Below are 22,647 nucleotides of genomic sequence, written 5' to 3' on the forward strand. Positions count from 1 at the left end.
CTGTAGAATGGTGACATTGTTTACTGGGGTATTATTGTTGTATTATTGGGGGAACTTCACTCCCTCACACACTGGGAGGAACACATCCACCCCACTTATGAAAGAATCTGAGTGTGTAATGTGTCACTCACCGTAGGACTGAGGTCACAGGTCCACTGCTGAATACAGGAGGATCATCCTTGGACTGGTCACTCTTCATACACACACAGCTGGGTGCTGGATTTGCTGCTCTCTCACTCCACCTCCTGATGATATTGAATAGTGAAAGTAAATCAGCTGGGTGCTGGAGGCTCTGCTCTCTCTACCCTGATGAAGATGAGGAAAGTGTTGAGTAATTACATCCTTCACTACATCTCATTTATCCTGAATATTCCCTCTGCCTGTTTCCTCAGATTAAGTGCTGATGGAAAGCTCCTCACTGTGGGTCAGAGGTTCCTCCTCCACTGCTGGAGTTATGAGGCTCCATCATGGAGTTGTTCCTCTTCACACACACACAGCTGGACACTGGAGATGCTGCTCTCTGCTCCCTGTCAACAGTTCACACACACAGCGTGAACAACACTGAATCAATGCCTGACAAAACTCACATTAACATATTCAAAAATAAAACACATGCTGCCAAACATGAAACATGAAGCAAAAAATAAGAAAATATAAAAATACAGATGTAATAAAATAAAGATGAAAGCAACACAATGTGTAATACATATGTATGAGAATAAGTTATGTTGTATATGTTAATATACAGTACATATGTATATGTTTACATACATGTTACTCTGATACTGTAACAGTTCGTATATGTGCACTCTGTTTTAAAGCACAGGCAACTTGACCATCAACTGTTAAAGCATCAAATAACCCCACATATCTAGCACAACTAGTATTTAACACACCCAGTGACAAAGAAATTCAAGTTTAAATTCATCATCATATTGAGAGACCTGCGATGTATTTATACTAGTGTGTTCATCCATGCAGTATTCTCCAGAACTGTATGTGGCAGTGCAGAGCCAACCCTAACCCCTGAAAAAGCAGAGAACGACAGACTGACACCCATCACTTATGGTTGTCCACAAAGTTAAAGAGGTGCAAATCAACACTGTAAAGGGCCAATGTGCACAACAGGAAGAGGAGCAACCACATCATTTCTGACACACACACACAAACACACCAGAGACGAGTCAAATATAAACCCAGGCTGTGTCTGTAATGGTCCACTCACTCACATTCCCCCACACAGACAGGTCTACATAGAACACTATGTAGGTTACGTAGGTTAGAACACTATGTAGACAACAGACAGAATCTATCAACACTAGTCTGTGATGAAAATATAAAACTGTGACCTCACAGAAACTATCTGGAACATAAAGTGGTGCAATCACAACACAATGAAGTAAGACACTTTAGTGATGATTTATAGTTTCAGTTGTGGTATACTGTGTTATACTGTTAGTTTAATAATACCGAGCTCTACAGCTATGACCATGTTCCTATTAATCATTAATAACTACTGAGTGAAACAGTGTAATGCTTATTTCTTCACCAAGAGATTTGTTTATTCTGGTTTGCATTGAATTAACATTCGGTCACTGTACTTTTTGGTTCAGCTCAAATACTGGTACCAGTCCTGTCAACATGTCTGTTATATGTCCTTAAGCAGTATACCTCAGTTGTTCACTACATTTACAGTACACTATAGGTGTGGTACCTTTGTCCTTAATATGTGTACATCAGCTGTTCACTGCATTTTGTAATGTTGAGTTGTAAGGAGGAGGACGCATGTGCGGAGAAGAGCAAGATTTATTAGGGGCAAATCCAAAATCGTAGTCATTAGGGTGGTCCAGGGTCATATTACCAACATGGAGAGCATGGAGATACATGATCAATCAAAACACATGAAAGCAAACAAGGGAAACTCAGGGCCAAGAAACACGAAGTCACACGGAGGACAAACCTACGGGGATACAGAGACGCGCTTTCAAAAACATTCAGACATTAAACCAATCAAACACAATGAACCTAACACACATATTCAAATAAACACAACCATTAAAATAACCAATATACAGCCAAGTCTAAGGGAACAAGGCAGGGTTTAAATGCATGAATTAATGAGGGACAGGAGTGCAAAATCAAATGAGGGGTGGAGAAAACAAAACTGCGGAATACAACTAAAATACACAAGACATACACAAGACAGGGAAAACACGGAACACAGAAGCTGGGATGGAGCAATCTTGACATATTTACAGTACACTAAGGATGGTGTTGGGAAAGTGAGGAAAGCTGTGTCGAAAATAGTTTCAAGGTTTCAATAGTGTAGTAGACTACTGTAGGGAACTGGGATGACTGGCACAGGTTGACTTTATACTGTGGTCAAAATGGTGTGTTTGCCAGAACACTTAAAGCTATACTGAGTTCAAAGGTGTAAGGTGTAATGTTAGAGAACTGTGAAGTAGAGAATAACTTACACAATATTATATGTTGTGAGATCAAATCTGTGTCACCAATATTTGGTCTAAGACACAAATACAGATATCACTTTAAATGTCAATGTTGTTTATAAATGACGACATGCACAGTACACAGAAAAAGCCTTTTACAGTCGATTATAATGTCTATACTACGATCAATATAACTGGTACTTGGGCACTATCTAGTGGCAAATCTCTGGAACTGACTCAATGACTTGATAAACAAAGAAATGCAGTGGCCATGACTAACATTGAAATCACTGATTCAACCTCCCAAGCTCAAGGACTAATAGACAAAGGAGCACAGCTGATATGAAACACAGTATTACGAGAGGATAAATACACTAAAATATGAAAGTGAAACTAAACCTATACAGAAAGGCACAGGGAGTAACGTGCCTGCTTGTTAGTAACTGTCAAGTAACATTGTTTTTTTCATCACAGAATATCAATATGAAAAGAAGATGCCTGACTTACATTTTATCAGTAACACATGTTGTCTGGGTTTAACACAAACAGAGTTTTACTGTGTGGGTAACTCTCAGCACCGCATCCTGCAAGAAATGACATCTGAATGCACACAACCATACAACCGATATCTTTAGCCAATTACACAGAGTTTAACTGGATAATTGACCAATATCTTTAGCCAATGACATAATGCTTAACTGGATAAGTATATTATAAGGAAAAACAAAAGTAAATATATTCACTCATAATTCTTCCAACACTTTGAACAGAAACATTCTGACATGATCTCCACAGTGACCACTTTTGCTAACATTTTGGTAATGCCATTCTGTGAAACAACAAAGTCTAAACTACTTTGACTAGATATTATTCTGGTGGGTTATACCAGGTTATCGATACAAATGATCAATAAATATTTAAAAGAAATTACCGCACAACAACCTGTTTTTGTTGTGTTCTGAAAGGCATTTCAAATTCTTGGCATTTCAGTTTCATGTGTAAGACATGACATTTAGAAAGATAATCTATTAACAAAATGCCAGTATGTTTACTGGGATAAATAACCACATGGGATCTGTGGGTTCACATGTACTCTTTAGGGTTGTGTGGGTTCCCATGTACTCTGTAGGGTTGTGTGGGTTCACATGTACTCTGTAGGGTTGTGTGGGTTCACATGTACTCTGTAGGGTTGTGTGGGTTCACATGAACTCTGTAGCATTGTGTGGGTTCACATGTCCTCTGTAGCGTTGTGTGGGTTCACATGTACTTTGTAGGGTTCTGTGGGTTCACATGTACTCTGTAGTCTATGAAGTGCAGACATATTTAGTGAATTTTCTGTGTGGAACGTTTCATCTACGGCAGACGGAAGTGTTGTGAATGTAGATAATTATGATTATGGATAATGAAGATCAATAAAGTAAAATAAAGGAACAATTTATATATTTATTATTATTTATATTTATATTATAAAATATTAGTTGTTCTGCTGCTTTGGGGCATCTTCTCTTCCCAAATTACCTCCTCAGGCTTGTAAAAGATTCATTCATATAGAACACATGTTGCTGGCATGCACAGGTGTTTTTACCATTATATAAATGTGTGGATATACAGCACATCACTCCTGTCAGTAAACCAGAGAATCTCTCTCTACATACACTTTCTATATATTAATCAGTCAATATGTCCAATCAATAACCTTCTATCTAGACAACACTGAATCTCTCCATCTCTCAAATTCTCTATTCTCACAAAACCCTCAAAGTTTTGGTGTGTTTTCTTGACTTATAAGCATTCATAGAGTTTGTGACTGAGACAGATGTGTGATCAGGTTTGTTTCAGACACTATCAGTCAAAGACAGGAGCGGCAGGTTCTGTATCACACCTGTAGAAACACAAGCTTCGTTTAGCCGCGGTCACGTGACATGGCCGTTTTGCGCCACACTTCGGATCAGTGTTTCAAAACGCTGCGCTTCAGAAACTCCAAACAAGCGTAGAAACGTCAGTACTGACCGTCCGATCCCAAACTATATTTAACAATACAGATAATGAACTATACAGGGAATCTGAACTGTCCACTGAGGATTTGGACAACACTACAACATAGCTGAAATTGAAAGAAAACTAACTGTAAAAAACAGACATTACAGCAGCAACTTTACGTTTAGGCCAGAGGAGTTTCAAGTGGGACCACTTGGAAAGATTACTGACTAACTACGACTGAAAATCAATATGTACAATAACTGACAACTTATATCTGACCCAGTTAAATATTATTTAAAAATATAACTGTGCGATCGTACTTAGCCATTGTAGTGTCCGTCCTTTTAGATGCGTATCGTTAACTTCACCAGGACTTTAATCTTTACATTTAATCCACTTTTGGGTGGACCTACGATTTAAACACATACCTATGTACTTACAAAACACGCTGTTTAAACTGCACCGACATCGCATTTTAACAAATAGGATGAACTTACCGTGAAATATTTTAAACGCGCGTAATGGCGACAGTTCAGAAAAGAGCGTATATAAATCATTTTCCTATGAAGCCAATTACACAACCGATTTCTTATAACAGTCATTTTTGTTAAGCCAATCATCAACCAAAGTTAGCTGTCCATCAATTTGCTGCAGCCAATCATACACTATACAGTCTATCCAGCCAATGGCTTCACAGTCCCGCCTACACGAACTTGTTTTGCGGCTCCGCTGAGAGTCTCCACTATGTCGGCACGTTGAAACACTTCGGAGCTTAACAAACCACTTTGTTTGTAGATCTAACTTACAGATGATTGTAATTTAGATAATCAGCCTCACAATAAGCATGTAAGTGTGTGGACGTCCATAGCATGTTGTGTATATGACAAATAAAGAATCTTCTTAATGGCTGAATGCTGGGCATGATCTGTGCGCGTGCGCGCCCGTGTGCGTGTGTGCGTGTGTGTGTGTGTGAGAGAGTATAGTAATATAAGTCTCTGTGTCTCTGGTATCTGACATGGTCACTCACTGTCCCTCAGACTGTGGCAGGAGTGAACGTCCAGCACTGCCAGTGTGCTGAACTCTTTATGTTCACCAACAACATATGTTCACCTCCCTCATCGGGGAGGTTTCTAAACTCAGGGAATATGTGGATAATTTTCTTAAAGAATTTAGTCCTAATCTGTCTAAATGTTATACATTCATTCAGAAAGTGCAGCTTTGTCTGGATCTTATAGTCCTGGCACTGCTGACACAGTCTGTGCTCTTCAGGTAAACAGGACTGTTTATGTCTGCTGGTCTCTATGGCCAGGCGGTGGTCACGGAGTCTGTACTTGGTCAGGGTGGACCTCAGTTTTGGATCAGACAGTGTGCTTAGGTACTTTCAATTTAGGGCCAAATAACATTCCATTTTATGCTGTGATTTTGATTGAGTGATGTAGTTTTGTTTAAGTTGTTTTGTAATTCTGGTGATTCTGATTGGGTTTGCTGTTATTTTCTGGCCCTCAGCATGAGTAGTGTTAGTGTATCTAAGTGTAGTGTTAGTGTGTGTTAATGCTAAAATGTATTTCCAGATCAGCTGAGTGAGGTGACTTTTCTCTTTGCTCAGCTCTTGGTACTCCAGACCTTTAGAATGATATAAGTTTGAGTCGCTGTCTTGTAAATGTGTGCAGAATTTAATTGCCCCTTTTTCTATCTTTATTATTAATAAAGATCTGCCCAATTCTGCCCTGCATGCATTGTTTGTGATGTTCCTGTGCACTTTAAAATAGTTTTACTGAACTCTACTTGCAGGGTCTCAATTGGATGTTTGTCCCATTTGTTGAATTCCTGATTTGTAAGTGGGTGGAGCCTCACAGCCATACAGGGCAATTGGTTCAATTACAGATTGAAATATTTTTATCCAAATTGTGACTGATATTTCTAATTATATGTATTTTTTTAAGCCCTGTGTCCATTTTCTTTAACTTCATTCACTCCCAACTTAAAATGTCCAGTAGAACTCGTTTTGACCCTTAAATAATTGTAATTGTTTGAAAGTTCAATATTGTTCGCATCTAATGTAAATGTGTGTTTTGATCTCAGGAATTCCATTCTGGAATATCATGACATTGCCGTGAAACATGGGAATGGCAATACTTCACAAAGAGAGGGAGGCTTAAATATGAGGCTATTAATGTGAAGAATATTCATCAGGTGTGTAATTAGGACTCCGGTGAACCGCATCAGAGATGTCGGAGGGACGAGGTAGGCGTGGCAGTGCGGGGATGAGAGTTCCTGGAGTTCGTAATACAGCCAGATTAACTCCTTCTTTACTGTGAGCATATGTGGTGTTGTGAAAGGTGTCTAAAAGTGTTTGAATTTCAGCAGTACTGGTTGCTTTCTGGAATTCTTCTGTGCTGTTTTGGGCCCATCTGTATGGCCTCCTAATGTTGTCCAGCTTACTGGGCTGGGTGTTAGTCTCTGTACTATTAAAACAGGTGTCACTCAGTTTCTCCCTGATGTTACTGAGCCGTTTGCCAGTGACAGCATGACAGCTGAGTTTCAGGGGGAAAGCCTGCATACTCAGTCCCCCTGATCTGGGATCAGTGACACTTATGAATCACCTGTCATGCTGTCACATGCTCAGTGGCATCTCACAGCTCCTTTGCTTGGTGGCTGAGTAAGTTTCTGGCAGCCTGATTCTACTGTGATGCGCTGACTCAGGAATTTCTCGGGGGCGGAATATTTTTGGTGAGATTCTGCACTGGGGGCATGATTCACCCTGCCATGAGTGACTATGCTCCAAAAGAGATCAATGTGTGAAGTTCCAGAATGAAGCTAAAAATAGCATGTGTTTACTTCTCAATGGATGTGTCTGACAATACATGACGTTGTGGTGACAGCTGCAGCTGATGCATTTTATTTGGACAAAAGCAGCAGGTCCCATTTCTCCTTCTGCTGAAAGGAGTTCTGCCCCGCTGCCTAAAACACCTCCCTGACCTCCTCCTGTACCCAAGATGGAAATGTTTTGCCTCTTGTATGCATTTTATACAACCTGTTACCTCTTTCAACAACTTCAAGGGTGTGTCATCCCAAATATGACTGATTTTGGGTAATAACTGTAACCCCTCGTGCAAAAATGACCAAAGTTACGTGTCACTAGTGGGGGAGTTTCAGAATGAAATGTAATATGAATGGAAGGTCAGATAAACAACAAAGTCAGGAATTTGTCATTTCCTTACATTTTACAGTCAGGAATTTCGTCCTGGTTCACTAACAGATTTTAAACTCATTATAAACAATATTAGTGTCAGTGCCTTGTTAATGTATATATGAACCAAACACATTTAGCAGTAGTGAAGCGTAGAAGAGTAACACTTTGCAGATTGGGGCTCAAATCCAAGGTCGGTCTTTGGTAATAAAATATTTATTTACCCTGCCTTGATTAATGCACTTAATAAAAGATCCCTAGTGTCTTTCTAATTCCATTTCCCTTTTTGTCCTCGTGCCAGATGTGGCAGGCCTGTGACACAGAGGGATCCTGGGCGCTTTGCCCAGGAGAGCGAGACTGAGCGTTAGCCTCCGGGCATGTCCATGAGAGTGTCACTCCAAAATGCTGCTCCCTACACCTCCTATTTACTCTCCAAGGTGAAGTTGCTGCTGCTAAATTCTTCCCAGGGCCCCATCTGCAGGGAAAAACTGGAATGCTTTAGAAATTCCTGCAAAAGTCCTACAGGCAAATCTGTGCCTATGTACTGATAAAGACCCGTCATCATTGAAATCACTTCAGGTTAAAGTCAGAATGGAAATGATTTGATTAGATGTGATTGATATTTGGATTTTAAGATCTGTCACTTTATGAAATATGCAAGTAGGTGGGGGGGGGGGGGGGGGTTGCATTATGATGAACTGCATATTTATCATGGAAAATACGGTTGTTGTTTTTTTCAAATACCAAGAACATACCAGTTCTGGAAATGTGATCATTAATTAGTCTTATGATTGTATAGTCATGCAATATATTTGTTTCAGTTAAATTTCTTGTGCTAGCAGACGCATGAAACGAGATGGGGGTGGGGGGAGGGAGAGAGAGAGAGAGAGAGAGAGAGAGATTTCCCTGTCCAGTTATCGCTCGTGTTTATTTATGAAACCAGTGACATACTCTTATTTGTGTACAGTACAGCGCCACAGTGTGCGACAAGGAATACTGGAGACTCGATGTCATCTGGTATTTTCAATGTTTACCTTTGTACTGGCTGATCTGGTTAGGTCAGAATGTAGGTAGCCCTCGTCCATTGTAACCTACAGTACTGAATTCTGTAAACGCGTCCGTTTCAGACAGATTTCTTCCATTAACGACTCTGCAACTCTCAGTTGTCTGCAGCTAGCATACGTAACTCTACAATTGTTTTGCCCTGCATACCTGAATACAAACGCTTTCATGCTACCTGACTGCCTATTGAGCTGCTACGCATGGGGGGTGAATACTACAGTCTGCTGGCCAATGAGACGTCAGCGGGGCGGAGAACCGTCTGCGATTGAACCGCACCGCAGGCAGCTGCGCGAACGTCTTCAATTCTACACGCGCGCCCCGGTCGTCTAGTCAATGGATTACACTGTTTCCCTGCAAGTGCAGCACCAGCTCACAGTGTTCCCGACGCATTTACACAAGGCCTACAAATTAGAGCTACAGGTACGTCTCGAACCTTTGGCGCAAAGCAAACGCGACATTTGCTTATCGCGACCGCGTCCTCTGCCAGACTAAGCTCTCCTCATCGACACGCCACAGAGCATAACTGGTTGCATGTTATGGGGTATGGTGCTACGCTGTAGACTGTTTTCGCCTAGAAATGCGCTGTCGTTTGTGCACTTTGCGAGGATGTTCGCGACTGTTGATGCGCTCGTGTGAGCTTCGCACAGTGCGATGATGTTTACAAGAAAGGGCGACAGTATCCGGCTCTAATAAGTGATAATTATGCGTGATATTATCATCATTTTGGTTCGAAGTTTGGTTTTTATAGCATGGTTGCTCACCCAGTAAGCTGGCAGCGTCGTCAGCTAGCTGACCTGAGTTTGAGCCCACCTTACAATATCTAAAGGCAATATGGGGTTAAAGGAGTGCAAACACAAGACATATTGACAGAACAAAGACATGTGGGCAGTGGCACCATGTAGTGTTACCATTTATTTTTATAAAATGTTTTATAACATTTTTATAATACATTAGACTATAGAATATAATAACACTAAAGTTTAAAATAAATTTCATGTTTTATAGTGCTAATTAAAAAATCATTACAATCTGAAGAAATATGATACATATAATGTACAACAAGCAATTGCCCTTGTTTGTGACTTTTGTTTCTTTTAAGTATGGGGTGTTTTTATTAAGACTTTCTTGGTATGAACTCTGATCTCACTTTCAGTTGAATAACTGTGGAGCAGAGTCAATAAAAGTATCTCACCATTTTATATGTTTGGTTTACTCCTTTGTCAGTACGTTATTGAATGGATGAAAGATTGTTGTGGGGTTTTTTTATTTTTATTTTTTTACATTGTCTTTTGTTTCAGCAGGAAGCTGTAGATGTCACAGAAAAGCCCACCAAAAACAGAACAGAGCATGTATGGTTGCACTGTGTACTTCCTTATTCAAGTATTAAGGGTACGTAGGAAGAGTCTGAATGAGTACTGCACAAACTACTAGTGGTCTCCGTTGACTGCGGTGAAGCTATCCGCGCGTTAGCGATTCAAGGTCAAGTCCCCGAGATTCAAATTGGAATGCGTCTATATGCACGATATTGCGGTATTTCGTTGCTCAAACTAGCGCTCCCTAAACAGAGAGAGACGGAGACTAACAGTTTTTTTGAAGAGTTTTAGATTAGATTAGATTTTACGACTTTTACGACAAAATTAAGCACTGCTCAAAATTATTTTCCTATATAGTGTTTCTCAGAGGTTTATCATACAGCTTGACTGCCAGCTAAAACAGGACTTACCACTAGTGCAATATTGCACATATGCAGGCCAAGGGGATCTCCAGTACTGAAAAATCACACTAAAAAAAAACTGAGTGGTGGCACTTGGCTATCAGATCAAATTTGAAAAAACTCTGCTGTGCCAGTTTTTAAAAATATATTTATATTGAAGTCATTCTACTTTTAATGGGGTTTCAATGCTCACTCATACAGAGGTATGATTACTATGTCTATGAATTTTCCCATAATGCCAAATCAGTTCTCCTACCACCAAAGAGTGACAACCTTTGACTTTCACAACTGCAAGACTGGGCAATTTCTACTGTACTATTTATTTATTTATTTATTTATTCAAAAATCAGTATTAAAGTACTAATGTGGTTAATGGCGATTAGAGAGTTATCTATTACTTACTTATTTTCTTATGGTTTTACTCACTGTAAGTAATATGGTCATTTACATAATTTGATCTGTAGGTTTATGCAGTCTTTAAAATCAGCTTTGGTTACTTACGTTTGGGGTCATTTGTGACTGTGCAAAACATAAAACATTCAGATATGTAATGAGTTTCTTTCCCTGATTACCAGCAGAAGAGAACTGGTATTTTCTGAATCAGGAAAAACCAAGAGTCAGAAGTGGAACTTTGTGCTTTAAGTCAAAGTAAATGTAATGTGTGTTGTATTTGTCCAGTAGAAAGAAAAGAACACAAGTATGTGTATGTTGGAGAGGAAGCAGTTGTGAAGAAAGACAACAAACGTACCCCCATTTTTACATTTGCACTGGAGGTTCTCTCTTTAGTCATCCTACAGGAAACGGAGACACACTCAAGAGGATGGAAATGGAAATATCACAGACCAACATCTCTGCATACATTTAAAACTACATTTAATTAAAGATTTTTCTCAGGAAGTAATATGCACGAGTGTCAGGAATGCTGGATGTCAGACAATATCAGGTTGGAGAACAAGTTTGCAAACATGGCCCTGAAGGTTTCTATTGCTTACAGAGGCTGTAAGGCAACTGACCGTCGTCATCTGCAGAGCAGGTGAAGTCCATTCATTTCACATGTGCAGGTGTTGAGACACAACAGACAAATAAAACAAATCTGAACAGGACTATTGCCTAAAATAACTGTTTCTTCACTACTTATGAAATATAAGGTTAATTTAGGAGTTTTGTATGTAATCTCTTTAGTACATTCTTGTTTCTCTTGCTGCAGTTTTCGTTACAGACTCCATTCTCAAATATCCTTAGAAGTGCCATCGTTTAATACATTTTCTAGATTATCTGATGAAATGAACCTAATAGAAAATTAACTCAATTCTCTAGTATTCTAGGGTGAAGTAAATGTCAGAAGTAATTTTTTTAACCCATTGATCCAAGGTCCCCTATGCTCACCTGTCTGTTGTCCCACCTTGTTAACAACAGAGAGAAATAAACCTTCACAACAGATGTGTCTTTGGCTCCAGGGGGATTAGAGGCAGTCTGGCCAGCCTGGCACTTGTCCTGACTCTTGGTTTTTTCCTCAGTCTTGCACACCCGGGGCACACGGTTGCACTGCAGCACCAGGGAGGGGGCAGTTGGAGCTGGGCACGCAGCTCTGCTCTCTACCTTATGTAAGGTCGCCCTCCTGATGAGCAGCGGATTGTGGCAGCTCAGGTCATGCTGGTGGTGTCGGCTAACTTTGACCTTGGAGTCACACTGGCAGCATTTTGATAATATATTATTTAAAGTTTATCAATTGATATCCCACAATGTATATTAATACACATTCTCTGAGATTAAACTATACAGCATTCTCCTTATCCAGGCTTAATCTGAACTGAAGAATTCCAGGCTGTGGGGAAAAACAATTAGAAACTTCAATGTAATATACAACTGATTTGACCATGTAACCTCAGAACTGTAAATCTAACAGACATTTAAACATTACATACAAGCTCCTTCTGTTTTCCCCACATATTTGATGTTTGTGAAGTTTTCTATGTTCTACCTTATTTACTCCATATAAATAAAGTTCTGTCTACATTAATAATGGTTTAGTAACAATATCTAGGTAATCCATCGAGGACACTTACCCTCTATCTGTAGACTCACATCACAGATGTCTTTACCACTACAGGTGCAGGTGTACAAGGACCTCTTAGTGTAATCAGCATCAGTGATGGTGAGGGAGAGATCTCCCTTCAGGTACTGATCATGGGACATGTGAAATCCCTCCTCTGACTGGCAGGATGTCTGGTTAAACTGAGCCAGTATGTCATGTGGGTTACGATATAAAGTCCATGTGACCAGACCAGAACACAGCTGAGTGCAGGGGAGAGTAGCAGCATCATGAAGATTCACCTTTACTGAAGGAAAAGAGCCTGAAAGACACATTAAGAAAAGAGAGTTTAAAACGTTAGTGGTGCTTGAAAGTTTAGGAACTCTTTAGAAGTTTCTATATTTCTACATATATATTAACTAAAACTTAATCATATTGTCAAACAAGTCCTGAAAGTAGAAAGAAAAACAAATCAAACAAATTAAACCAAATATTAGACCCAATATTAGTCTATAATAATATTATTTATAGAGGAAAATGACCCAATGTTTCATATCAAGGCAATAAATATTGTTTACAAGTTGATATTTATTATTTAGAATGTTATTTATTTTATCTGTCATATCCATGCATGATACAGCATATATAATACATCCCACACAAAAAATAATTCCCTACACAACTGAACCACAGTGGCTTTTAATGAAAAAATATCAGATTGGTATTGATATCAGACGACATTCAAATGCAAGACATCAGTATCAGATGTCTATCAACTGGTATCATGCTCTCTCTATAAATACAGTAAAACTAAAAATATCAACCATTCACTCAGGCTACTTAAATATTCTTGGTTACTCAAAGATGCATTTCTATGTAAGAGCAGAACTGACTGATACTGCTCATTAGTACGGCTGCAGGGACATCTGTGCCTTCTATGTCTGTGTCTACATGACCATTCTGGTGATCTGGTGATCAGAAAGGGTTCTGAAATGCAAATCTATTAGCAGGAAATCTGACCAATGAAATTTATTAATTTTATGTTTCTCACTCCGGGGGCGGGCCTATAGCAGCCTGAACCTTCTCAGTGTTCTGAAGAAAGGCTTACGACATTATTAGTAAAGCATCACTGTGTTCATGCTACCTTAGCCAGCTGACTATGAATGGGGTCTATGAGTGAGACAGACACTGTAGTTATACAGTAGGTACGACGAGCTGAGCATCCACAGTGAGTTATACAGTACAGTTCTCATGAATAGCAGCAATGCAATAAATATGTTTACAATCTTTTTAAATGTTAAAAAAATGGATATTGTTTATGCTGTGCAGTGCAAAATGAATTATTAAAAACAACCATCAGGATTTATAAATGTAATTAATTTGAATAATAATTGTATTAAATATAAAGAAGATTAAATAAAGATAAAGGTCAAGCCGGTAGAGACCTGAGAGAACCTGTTCTATCCACTTACCAGCTATGACTGTCAGCAGCTGTAACAGCAGAACACAGTGACACCTGCTCAGCATGACTGAGGAGACAAAAGAGAAGCCAGTCAGTACTGTACAGAGGAGACAGGAGGACCCAGTCAGTACTGTACAGAGGAGACAGGAGGACCCAGTCAGTACTGTACAGAGGAGACAGGAGGACCCAGTCAGTACTGTACAGAGGAGACAGGAGAACCCAGTCAGTACTGTACAGAGGAGACAGGAGGACCCAGTCAGTACTGTACAGAGGAGACAGGAGGACCCAGTCAGTACTGTACAGAGGAGACAGGAGAACCCAGTCAGTACTGTACAGGTAGGAGCAGCTGAGTAAATCTCACGGTGTTCACTACTAGGAAAAAAAGTCAGTCAGTCATTTACATTAACGTAATTATACCACCTGCCATAAAAGAAACAGGACTAAACTACTAAACAATATTAGAAACAGGACTAAAGCACCATCTATCCCACAGTAGAAACAGGACTAAACCCCACTACACATCAGCAGCACAGTAATCCTCTTTTACCAGAGGGGGTTAGTCCAGGGTCCAGAACATCACAGTCCTGCCTGCCAGTACGTTGTGTCACTGTTCAGTTCCCTTATTCCCTGCAGTCATGCTGTGTTTGATATTTCTGGCAACACTAAAGTGCTAATCAGACGGGACTCATGTTCCAGTCGTGTACCTAAAGCAACTTTACCACAAGACCTCTAGAGTGTATGACAGACTCGCACACAGGATCAGATAAATTACAGACGTCAGTGGCTACTGGATTTACGTATTACTGTCTCACAGAAATATCCACGTGATGCGTAGCTTTCATTGAAAGAAACCACAGAATATTTTTTCACACATCTGCACAGAATTTTGTTATTTGATGAAACCACTTATAGTAATAATGACTTGGGTTTGAATATTAGCTGGTTACATACGTGTAGGGGAATTTACTTAAAACTTCTGAGAAGTCATTTGCCTCCTCAAGCACTTCCGTGATTGGAGACAAAAGCGCCCAAACTCTGATATGTGAACCCTGGATATTCGCCCGGGATTTAAAAACCCCTGAGATTACAGCAAACGGACGTTCATACCAGGAAAAAGGTGCAAGAATTCTTGCAGTAGGTAAAATGACTGACATGACGAGAGTAAAATCACTGAGGAACGAGGGAAATAATTACATTACCACACCTCGCCATGTCAAATGAATCCTGACTGAATATTCTTAACACACATGAGGTTCTGAACCCGGTTCTGGGGACCCACCGCCCTTCACAGTTTCCCATCTGATCCAGCTCATGAAAGACTTGATGACCCAGAAAACCTGAAACTGTCCGCCAGCGGATGCACTGTTACCAGTCTTAAATCTACATGACAAGCACGGAAATAAACCTGAAACAGTTTTTCTTTGGGCTGATAAGATGTTCCTAGTAACATGCAGAATCAATTAGTCTGTAATGCACCTATAAAACAGGAGAATTGTAACGGTCAGTAATTTGCGGACTGTCCCCTTAAGTTACGTTTACGTAAAAGGCGTGTGCACGTAGGCCACGCGGAAGAGTTGGTTTTGTACTGTGCGTGACGGACGTTGCTGGACCCAGATCTTCATTTATCGTTATTTACTTCTTTAGTAACGCGTTATGAGCTGTGGATGTTTTTACAACTCATGTATGAGCTGTCTACAATACTCCAGGAGCGAGCCTGTGTCACGTGGTGAATAAACCAGCAAGTTTACTACTAAACTGAATGATTCTGGTCCGCATCTCCTCCACTTGCTTCACACGCTTCTCTCTACCAGTTCCAAAGATCTCCTCATCTGGGTTGGAGCATAATTTAAACAGGGCTAACTCCAAGCGTTACAGTATGTACTAAAGTAGACAGTTACTGTAGGTGCAAGGCAGGTGTTCTTAATAAAGTGACCGGTGAGCTTATGTAGCAACATTCGTACTTGGGATATTTATCTAACGACCTCGGAAATATTGTTCAGGAGAAAAATGTGTGATAAAAAATAGAAGCAGTGAAACCCACTGGCTAAGTACAGAGCGTGACAGTGTTTTTGAATATTATTATTTAATAGCAATAAAGGTTTGTACGCCACATGGACATTATCTCCTACCAAACGCATTTATTGAGGTAACTGCACGCCAGGAGACACACAGTCCATCTACTGAACTGCAGCATAAGAAGGCAGAACAGCACGCGGAGGGAACAAAGCGCACAGCTACTATCGCTCAGTGCACGAGCTAAAGTCCCTAAATGAACACATGAACCCGTTCAACAGTCCGCGAGAACAACCACAGTTCTTAGCAGACATGCAAACTTTAAAACAGCTGCACTAAATATTACATATTAACTTATTATCTATGCAGTTGCCTAGTTGCGTTCATAAATCAGACTTTCTGACAGCTAGCGCGCATATTTAGACGGTAATCAGAAGTACATCGACATACAAACACTTTTAAACTCACCGCTAAATGTCACACTTGAACCTCGCGCTTCAGAAATGGAACCAATGGATTTGTGCTCGTGCTTGATTCATTCTAGAGTGACCACAGAGCCGGAAATAGAAAAAGCGTTTTGAAGCTTGAACACTTTTAACTTTTACCATCAAATAAGGTAGAGTATTTTATAAAAGCACTATTATAATAATAATTATAATTCTTTAATTTCTAAAGTCATAAATTGATGGCATTTTATCAGTTTTGTTTAATGATAAGCTGTTCACAATTTAGAACTTCAATTTAAAATATATAAAATATTTTTGCTCTTAAATGTGACTTAGTAAGATGTGTTCTGGGTGCATTCTAAATGTATTCTGAATAAATTACTGTTTTATGTATTGTAATAGAATACATCACATTATTCAACCATCAAAGTATTCTGCCAAACCCTGGATGTATGTACCCAAATCAGCAATGAGATTTTAATGACATGCACAACAGTCCATTTGGTTTTATTAGTTGCTTTTATTGAAACAACAAATGTCATGCTTTTCGATGCAACAGAACAGTTTTAAAAGCTGGAAATAAATACATAGATAACTAACAAACTACCTAAATAAATACTACTATATAGTAGTATTAATACGTACTACATATGTAATGATGAGATACAGGATGAGGTTTGTACTACATATGTAATGATGAGATACAGGATGAGGTCTGTACTACATACGTAATGATGATGAGATACAGGATGAGGTCTGTACTACATACGTAATGATGAGATACAGGATGAGGTCTGTACTACATACGTAATGATGAGATACAGGATGAGGTCTGTACTACATATGTAATGATGAGATACAGGATGAGGTCTGTACTACATATGTAATGATGAGATACAGGATGAGGTCTGTACTACATATGTAATGATGATGAGATACAGGATGAGGTCTGTACTACATATGTAATGATGAGATACAGGATGAGGTCTGTACTACATATGTAGTGATGATGAGATACAGGATGAGGTCTGTACTACATATGTAATGATGATGAGATACAGGATGAGGTCTGTACTACATATGTAATGATGATGAGATACAGGATGAGGTCTGTACTACATATGTAAGCTGCGTCACATCCCAGTGTGCTTCAACGAGGGTGAAAAGACTGATGATGATGATGATGGTGATGATGATGGAATATTGGAGCACTGTGTTGTAGAGTAAATGTCTTTCAACAAACATTTTAGGTATAAATGTCAGTGCCTTCAGTGTCCTACTTTGGAACACTCTTCCTATATGACTGAATAATTATATGTTCCTGTAGGCCTGAGTAACTTTTACTCTCTATGTTCCTGCATGTTTGAGTAATTATTATTGCACTGTATATTCCTGCATATCTGAGTAATTATTATTATTATTATTACTCTGCATTGTCACGGTTGTCCCCTCCCTGTCATCTCGGTCACTTTAGCAATCCTGTCAAGCTCTGTTTACTTTACAACTTGGTTTTCTTTCCATGAGCTTCTTTGTTTTGATTTTTCTGTTACTCCCCCTTGTCTGGTTGTTCTGCCTGTTTTCTCCTGTTTCTAGTTGTTCCTTGTTAACTCGTGGGTATATTCCTTGTTAATTCGTGTATATATTTCTAGTGTCTCTCCAGTCTTGCCGCTGGTTATTGTTCACTCAGCCTGTGTTCATTGTACTAAGCCTCCATTTATACTAAGGTCCTATCATGTTTGCTGTTCATGTCGCCTGTGTTCTTCATTTCACGTTGTTGCCTTGTAACCTGTTCCCAGTTGTGTTTCTGTCAGTGTGTTGGTTCTATCGTGTTTAGCTTTCATTTTCTTTATCTTTTGTGGGTCTGTCCGTCTCAATATGTTGACTCATTCCACTGACCCTGATTTTCTGTTCCAGTGTGTTCCAGAGAGTTTGCGTCCTCTCATTGGCCTGTTCCAATATTCTCCAAAAGGCCGCAGAGCACCATTGGTCTGTTCCAATGTGCTTCTCGAAATTTTTATTGGCTCTCCCGTTGCCATCCCGTTGCTGTCCCAGCATCCTGCCACACTTCTGACTTACAGCATTCGGTAAGTGAAGCCAGGCTCCATTTTTTACATTTTCCCTTCAATTTGTTGTGCTCAATTTCTTTCTATGGCTTTTATTACCCATCTCAGTATGTCCAGACTTTACTGTAAAAGTGAGATTTAATGGGCAAAGTTAGTGGCCAGACCGACAGACCGAGCTAACTAACTGCTCGTTAACCTGTCTGTGTCGGACACAGTGCAAGTTTTCTCTCAGACATCTTGGTTATCAGTTGTGGGTGAATGAATGAATGAATGAATGAATGAAGTTAATGAAGTCATTTCCACTTCATCTGAAGTTAACATTTGCGGTACAATGACCTGTGCTACTGAAAATGACTGATTGTTATTTCAAACAACAATTAAATAGCACTTAAGCTTCACTATCTGGGGATACAGAGTTATCTGGTTAACTGCAAAGAAGCTCCTTTTATCAAAGTCCATTTTCAAACACATGTTATTAACATAGTCCTGAGTAATGTACATTAATGCTGATTTTAAAAATGTTTAGGCATCAATTTTAGCATTAATTTTGGTTTGTTTCTCTTGATCCCTTAGAATGTTTTCCAAACTGGCATCTCCATATTCCAGGCCAGCGCCTGTGAGGGTGAGGTGAGTGGCTACATATACAGCTGAGAGAGCAGAGACATACACATTAGTGGAAGGTGTGCTGGTTAAGTCCACCAAGAGGGTTGATACTTGTGCTCGCTCTGACGGGGAGCATTTTGTAGTGGCCCATTTAAAAAAATGATGATTGTCATCGAATTGGTTGTCTTATTTCAATAGGTACAGTTTATCAGAAAAAATATGGTAGCTCTAAAATGTATTTCAGTCCATCCACAGGAGTGTTTATAACAGATGAGGTCACAGTATCTTCAGATCTGGAAGTATAATGCTGCAATGCTGTCTGTCCTCCCTCCCCAACCTATAAAGACCTTCCTGACTGGAAAGCAGACTAGTGTGCACTCTCAGGGAGGGTTGTCAGTGTAAGTATTATTTGTAAAAATATTAGCCTAATTAAATATATGCTATGACCCTTAGTGTCATAAGAGCTACAATTACCCTTAATCTTAATCTGCACATATCTTATACCGACCATAACAAACCATTACTGAAATGACAAACATGACACTTGTTTTTAAGCTCTAAACTCGATTGACTGTTTTTGTTTTTTTAATTGTCATTTGTTGTATTTACTGATCTGTGAATCATTCGGGTCATTAATCATGAGAGGGTTTAAAAGGATTTATTACTATCAACATAGTACTAGACACATTTCTGGAGGCACCGCGCTAACTTGCATTGATCTAACACGAAATTTCTGAGATGTGCTCCCTCTGAATGATTTCATTAGGGCGCCTTTAGGCAGAGGTTACACGCGGGTTTAATTTTTGAAACATTTTGAATCAAGTTTCAGGTTGAAAGGCGACATCTGTAACGGTGAGTTTAAGAGTTTTTATATAGATGTACTTCTGATTACCGTCCAGATATGCGCGCTAGCTGTCAGAAAGTGATTTATGAACATAACGGCTCAGCAATATAGGACGGAAAAAGTATCCATCTGCATAGATAATAAATTAATATGTAATATTTCGTGAAGCTGCCAGGAACGGCAAGGGTGATGCTTTCTATAAGGTAACAGTTAATATAAAATATTAATAGATACACTTGATCATTTTACTGAACTGGGCGGCTGAACCTGAGCTTACGCGACAATCGGCGACCTGCCTCCAAACGTCTCTGAAATGGTAGTGGATGGCTACCATTGATTGGAGGTAGAACAAGTGGAGCAAAATGTGTGCTGTCTCTAGTTTCTGGACTGTGCACACCCACATCAAGAGCCTAAACAAAGTATACAAGGTATTTTTCACACAAGAATCTACATACTGACACACAAGCACACATAACCATACACAACCTTCCATCATAGCCAAACAACTTTTTATTAAAATGTGCTAAAAATGTATTTCTGTTTGTTTCTTTCTTGAGGCAGCAGTACAAATATTTTTAAGGTATCCCATATCATTTAAAGATTCAAAAACACATGCTCCTTCATTTCAGCATTTAAATAAAATGTGTATACACGTACCTGAACGTTGTTTGCTTTCTGAGCACTGTGGTTTGGTCTTATTGGTGGCAGCTTTGTGCAGCCACCTTTCCTCTTTTCCATATCTACTGGCGCCTCTCGTCTTTTGATGTGAATTCTAAAGATCGATAAGCCTTTTAGTTTTTGGGGAACAGACCTCAGCCAAATACAATAAGCAGCAACGAAGCAAATGAGTACTGTGGGAATGGTGAATTGCCTGATTAATGTGATAACTTGTGTGACTTCACAGCCCCTTTATTACATCATAATTATGCCACAAGTACCATCTCTACATCAATATCAAATTGCTAAACCTGCTAAATCTTGCACGGTTCAAGTTTTTTTCCCTTTAGATTTTAATCAATTTATCTGCTCATTCAACCACACGAAAATCAAGCCAACAAGTATCAGAAACAGTACACACTGTAAACATCACACGTGTAAAACCTAATAATGAAAGTTGAAAATCCGCATAGGTAGCTAAGCTAGCTAGCATGTAGCAGGTGACTCAGGAATGGAGCTGGTATAGATGTGGTCTGCAAGCTAGAGATCCACGCTGCACCCTGCTCTTTAAGAAAATGAGCTTCAACCTTTCAGTAAACAGATTGGGTTTTTGTTGGGTTAAAAACATTTTCTTTATCAAGCTGAACTCAGAGGCCTTCAGATGTCTCTGCAGATTTGTTAGCTAGGCAATAAATAATGAAAATGCCTCAGAGAGAGAGAGATAGAGAGAGATGGAACGACAGAGAGAATGGACTCAATAAATCTCTCAGTCCATGCTTTTACTATTACTAGTTAATTACTTTTCATTTCCTACTCTAGGTCCAGTTCAGACAGTGCACCATTTGTGTATAGCATCTAGCACCAAGGGCTTATTGAGCTGGTCCTTTCTAAGTTATGAAAGCTCCATCGATGAGACTGGCTGTGTGCTGGGCTGGTGACATAGATGGAAAACTGTATTGTTTTTGTCATGGTTTATAAAAATGATGCGCAGTGAAATGTACTCCTGGGTCAAATTGCTTAGCTATAGTATGAATCATCTGATTAGGACCCAGATAAGTCAAAGCAATGACTTGGGCAAGTGTTTAGGGCTCTAGGTCTCTGTTGATAAATATCTGGGCCAGCCCATTTAACAGTGTGTCTGTAGCTTTTCATTAACTTTTTATTGCTTATTGGTCACTGTGTAGTGCCTTTTCTTACTATTCAGTTTGAAATATCAACAAATAGGACAGAACAAAACATCATCTTTATGCTATGGTCAACTAGTGTTACTGGCAAACCCAAAGAAATTGGTTAGAGTGGGGATGGTTTTGAAGTCATATCAGCAAAAATTAGCATAACATAGATGATTGTAACTTTGGGATTCGCCTGTCTACTGAACTTTTGGATGAAGAAGTCATGGAGCTGCTCTCTCAGTAGGACTCAGCTCTGAGTCTCTCTCCTTAAATGTCAGATGTCTTTTCTTCTGAATACTAAACGTACAATTCTGGCAAACCATGTCAATTACAATCCATTATACTGATGTGTTTATTTGATTCACTGCAAGACAATGAGTGACTTGTGTTTGGAACATAGTCTTCCTTCCCAAAGTTATACTGACTTCTTATACTGACATTTTTTAAACATGTACAGACAATTTTATTCCCTGGAAAGTAACATATACACACACAGACAGACACACAAAATGTGTGCTGTCTCTAGTTTCTGGACTGTGCACACCCACATCAAGAGCCAGATGAGAAGGCTCAGTTTAAAAATATATTCTGACTCTTCATATGAAACCATGTGTTAAAAACCAACAGGTATTAATTGCCATGTAATTTTCTCTAGAATGTATAGACTTTATAGTTCTTTACCTTTTTTTCTCTGAAATGGTAGCGGATGGCTACCATTGATTGGAGGTAGAACAAATGGAGCAAAATGTGTGCTATCTCTAGTTTCTGGACTGCGCACAGCCACATCAAGAGCCTAAACAAAGTATACAAGGTATTTTTCACACAAGAATTTACATACTGACACACAAGCACACATAACCATACACAACCTTCCATCATAGCCAAACAACCTTTTATTAAAATGTACTAAAAATGTATTTCTATTTGTTTCATTCTAGAGGCACCAGTACAAATATTTT

At 39.3% G+C, this 22,647-nt stretch overlaps 1 protein-coding gene and 1 long non-coding RNA gene across 11 annotated transcripts in view; one reads left to right on the plus strand and one right to left on the minus strand.

Moving 5' to 3' along the window:
* LOC118241392 (uncharacterized) overlaps positions 1–22,647 on the minus strand; it is a 66,610-nt gene that overhangs the window by 1,879 nt on the left and 42,084 nt on the right. For 2 of the 10 annotated variants that reach the window (XR_014123210.1, XR_004776042.2), the window contains exons 1-5: positions 4,928–4,985; positions 4,751–4,839; positions 2,958–3,034; positions 420–527; positions 132–245 (exon numbers count right to left, since the gene is read on the minus strand). Coding sequence is in view for 3 of the 10 variants with exons in the window: in XM_081712549.1 (XP_081568675.1) it covers positions 132–245; positions 420–527; positions 4,751–4,758 (230 nt within the window). In the remaining 7 variants the exon portion in view is untranslated. The other 8 variants (XM_081712549.1, XM_081712533.1, XR_014123206.1 and 5 more) reach the window with 7 other exon arrangements.
* LOC145657492 (uncharacterized) lies at positions 17,693–19,628 on the plus strand. Its single transcript, XR_014123225.1, has 3 exons — positions 17,693–18,433; positions 18,986–19,039; positions 19,361–19,628. It is a non-coding gene; the product is annotated as an uncharacterized LOC145657492 (long non-coding RNA).

Source organism: Electrophorus electricus, chromosome 1 (genome assembly GCF_041902795.1).
Source record: "Electrophorus electricus isolate QZ-2024a chromosome 1, ASM4190279v1, whole genome shotgun sequence".
Lineage (NCBI taxonomy): Eukaryota > Metazoa > Chordata > Actinopteri > Gymnotiformes > Gymnotidae > Electrophorus > Electrophorus electricus.